Below are 4,266 nucleotides of genomic sequence, written 5' to 3' on the forward strand. Positions count from 1 at the left end.
CATTTGCCACCTAAATGTGGCGGACCCATAGGAGACGATGCTACTGTTGTTTATAGCCCCAGGAAGATATTTCCTCCGGCTGGCTAACGACACACTGTCTGTGTTCGTTTAGTATTTGCGAAGGGAAATCATTGTTCCCATTTCTAGCCTTACGTGATACATACAGACCCGGGTTTCTTGGTAGTAACCTGTCATCAATGTGTGATAATCACCAGTTAGCGATGAAAACGCATTCCAAACGTAAAATACTATATGCCTTTTCCAGTGACAAACTGTCGCTGATTTTGAAAAAGGAGAAACAGGCAATAATAAAATATTTTGAGTCTGGAATGAGTTCTTATCGCTAGGTGGTGATTATCACACACTGATGACGGGTTGCTGCCCAGAAATCCGGCTCTGTGTGTATCACGTAAGGCTAGAGACGGGAACGATGATTTCCTTTCGCAGATACTAAACGAACACAGACAGTGTGTCGTTAGCCAGCTGGATAAGATGTCTTTCTGGGCAATAAATACCAGTAGCATCGTCCCCTATGGGTCTGTCACATTTAGGTGGCAAATATACTTCACGATTCCGTGCTGCTACTGTTTACTTCTCGCTCAGAGATTTATCATTGCTGTGTGTGTGTGTGTGTGTGTGTGTGTGTGTGTGTGTGTGTGTGTGTGTGTGTGTGTGTGTGTGTCTATGTGTGTGTGTGTGTGTGTCTGTGTCTGTGTCTGTGTCTGTGTGTGTCTGTGTGTGTGTGGCTGTGTGTGTGTGTGTCTGTGTGAGTGTGTGTCTGTGTGTGTGTGTGAGTGTGTGCGTGTCTGTGTATATATATATATTTATTTATTATGTTACGTTATAATAAAAACAATTTATGGTAAAATAAAGATTACTTAATACTTTTTGTAAGGTATAAATCTGTTATTATTTGACAAGAATAGTGTTGACAGTAACTTCGAAGATTCAACCCGCTAAGCCATCGTTGGACTGTCTGATGGTGGCTTAGTTTGCCGAAATTTCGACGTCACTGTCAATGCTATTGTTGTTAAAGAATAACAGACAGACAGACAGATAGACAATAAAATCTTTGACAAATATTCGATTGATTTAATATTCCTATAAAACATCCTAGATATCATTAGAAATATCATCGAAGGCATTACCTCTTTCTTTCATATTAGTGGCTGCGTTCCAATCAATAAAACACTAATAAAATGAAATAATTTACTTAATCCAGGTGGACATCTCAACCCGGCTGTAACTCTTGCCTGTTGTTTGGGAAAAAAGACTTCTTGGAAGAGGCTACCTTTCTACTGGATATCACAGCTCTTGGCTACTGTACTGGCAGCTGCACTTCAATATGGAATTTGTTATGGTAAGGACAAGGAATTCAGAAATATCTAGAAAACATTCTTAATCAAAATCTCTCACAGTGGAGCGAAAACCTATCGGTAGGGTTTGATAATGTCTTAGCGGAGTAGAAAAATAATTTGATAACTAAAGCAAACAAAAAATTCTCGTAATTTTTACATTTTTCAGGTTGCTTTCTTGCAATTTGCCAGAGTTTTGATTTTTAATGTGATTTTAATTATATCTTAACGAGCAAGAAGTTTCTTTATAACATTTAAATACAAATAAACAGAGGGAAAGAGAAAGTAGAAAGGAAAACAAAGAAAGAAAAAAGGGGTAAAGCAGCAGAAGATGGAGAGAAGGGCGCAACGGGCCACATACCCCAGAAAAGTGGAGTGCTCAGCCATGCCCTGCGAAAATGACCGCTATGGCGTTGCCGGGGAGAATGGCCAATGACACTCACTGCAGTAATCACTCCGCCACATGGGGCTCATTTCTGAATTATTTTCAAACTTTTATATGGTAACCGTAACAGAAGATAAACGCAAACAGACAGAAAGATGCTCTTTACGATATTAACCTCACTTTCCATGAATTTTAATCGATGGTAAATGGTACTGAAGCCATTGGTAGTATGTTTATGTACGTATTTAATTTTATTGTAACTACTATGTTTATCTTAACTAGTTTGTTTTTGTTGACTAACGTAATTTTAAAAAGAGAGAAGGTATCTTAGTCATTCTTGATGATCACTAAACGTACACACAAAATCTTTGGTAGATAACTCCAAACGTAGCCCTGGAAAAGCCAATTACTTGCAAGAGGAATTTGGTATGCAGAAACCGAAAGAAAACCGTCATATGCATACATACATACATACATACATACATACATACATACATACATACATACATACACACACACATATATGTATGTATGTATGTATGTATGTATGTATGCATGTATGTATGTATGATACGAGGTCTGATAAAAAATTATTGGGACTAGTGCTATAAAAAGAAAATTACAACGCATATCCAATCGACATTTAATCTTCTTCGAAGCAGTCCATTTCTGAAGCCACACACTTTATCCAGCACCGCTCACTTTGATGGAAGCATTCCTCGGACTCCTTTGAGGGTAGGGATAGCGAGCAGCTGCTGCATTGCATTCTCTTGGATTTCTTTGCCTTGAAATTTTGTTCCTTTCAAATGGAACTCCTTTCAAACCTTGGTTTCGGAGTCGTAACCATAGACCCACGATTAGTCACCTGTTATGACTGTTTTCAAAACCTTTTCGTCTTCCTCAGCACAATCGAGAAGATCCTATGCAACTGGAACCCGATCTTCCTTTTAAGACGTCCACATTTCCAACACTGCTATAAACAACGGATATGAGTGAGAATGTTATAACTTGGTCAATCTGTGCCAAGCGGCTTCATTCTGCGCACTTTAGTTCCGTTATCAAAGCAAGTCACGATAGTTTTTGATAAGACCTCGTATGTATGTATGTATGTATGTATGTATGTATGTATGTATGTATGTATGCATGTATGTGTATATGCACACTGGTGTGTTTACAATCTGTGCTGAGCTATAGCTACAAACGTCAACGTTTTTAGCTATGCTACTAATCGGTGACATTTCTTGACATTTTCTGCGATCACTCAAACTGTCCAATAACTCTGTGCTTACAAATTCTTCTGGAATAAAAAAAAATCCCTTTCTTGAAAAGCAGCTGAGTGTTGATAACAGGGGGAGCATCCAGTTGTATCAATCTTGCCTCAGATACCTTCATGTGCATGGAAAGAAGTACGTTAAACAAACAAAGATGAGCATTGTTCGGTTTTTATCCATATATGCATTTCATTATAAAAGCAAATGAGCAGAACATGAAAGCAAGATGTTCGCCAAAATTCATTTCAATTCTTGAAGTTTGAATTTATACCTTCGGCTTCATATGATAATAATAAGCTTTATCAAATGAATAAATGAAATTTGGCCGTCTTGAAACTCACCTGGAGCTTAATCCTAACCATTGAAATTCGTAATTGAAATGTTTTAAGTCTCTGAAAGACAAATTTAAATAGAGATTTTTAGAAAATCACTTCATCATCCGCTGTGAAAACTACAGATTTGATATCGTATTTTTAAAACAAGCTATGCAATTTCCCTACGGGTAGCAAAAGATTAAACTAATCATAATATTAAGGAAGAGCTAGTTAAACCTGGTATGTCTGTTTTTCTCAAAACAGTTCAATAAAAGGTGACAAAAATGTTCAAATAATGCAATTAAAGCAATTGTACACTCAGCAACAGAATAGATGACAAGAGGCGACTTATTGAAAAACAATTTATTGAAAAGTTGAAATCAAGAAAATTCTCAATTCAAATGAATGAATGTCGTACAGAAAGGTGCGGGTCTGTTATTGGCATGTGTCAGATATATCGGATTCAGTTTTTGACACAAGGCTAACAAGTTTGGGGCTGGGTGTAAGTCGATTATCTCGACTCTGATGATCAGCTAATACTTAATTTATCGACACCGAAAGGATGAAAGCCAAAGTCGACCTCGGTGGAATTGAATTCGGATGGATGATAAAGACGGACGAAATACCGCTAAGCATTTTTTCCGACGTGCTAACAATTCTGCCAGCTCACCTCCTTATATTAACCTAGAAGAATTTCAAGAAATGTCGATTTGTGAATCATTAAAAAAGAACCAATTCTGTTGGTGAAATATACAGCAAATTTATATCCATATGAACCAAAAAATCTATATATATCAAACGCAAATATATCAAATGCGACATATGACGCGCCTGTCATGATTAGTAGTGGAGGCGCAATGGCCCAGTGGTTAGGGCAGTGGACTCGCGGTCATAGGATCGCGGTTTCGATTCCCAGACCGGACGTTGTGAGTGTTTATTGA

At 37.7% G+C, this 4,266-nt stretch overlaps 1 protein-coding gene across 1 annotated transcript in view; it reads left to right on the top strand.

Moving 5' to 3' along the window:
- The window catches only part of LOC128248677 (aquaporin-10-like), a 24,841-nt gene that overhangs the window by 8,283 nt on the left and 12,292 nt on the right, over positions 1-4,266 (top strand). The window contains exon 3 of the mRNA XM_052970333.1: positions 1,223-1,360. Within this exon, the coding sequence (XP_052826293.1) occupies positions 1,223-1,360 (138 nt within the window). The remainder of the gene's footprint in view (positions 1-1,222; positions 1,361-4,266) is intronic.

The sequence above is a fragment of the Octopus bimaculoides genome, chromosome 9, assembly GCF_001194135.2.
Source record: "Octopus bimaculoides isolate UCB-OBI-ISO-001 chromosome 9, ASM119413v2, whole genome shotgun sequence".
In the NCBI taxonomy this organism is placed as follows: domain Eukaryota; kingdom Metazoa; phylum Mollusca; class Cephalopoda; order Octopoda; family Octopodidae; genus Octopus; species Octopus bimaculoides.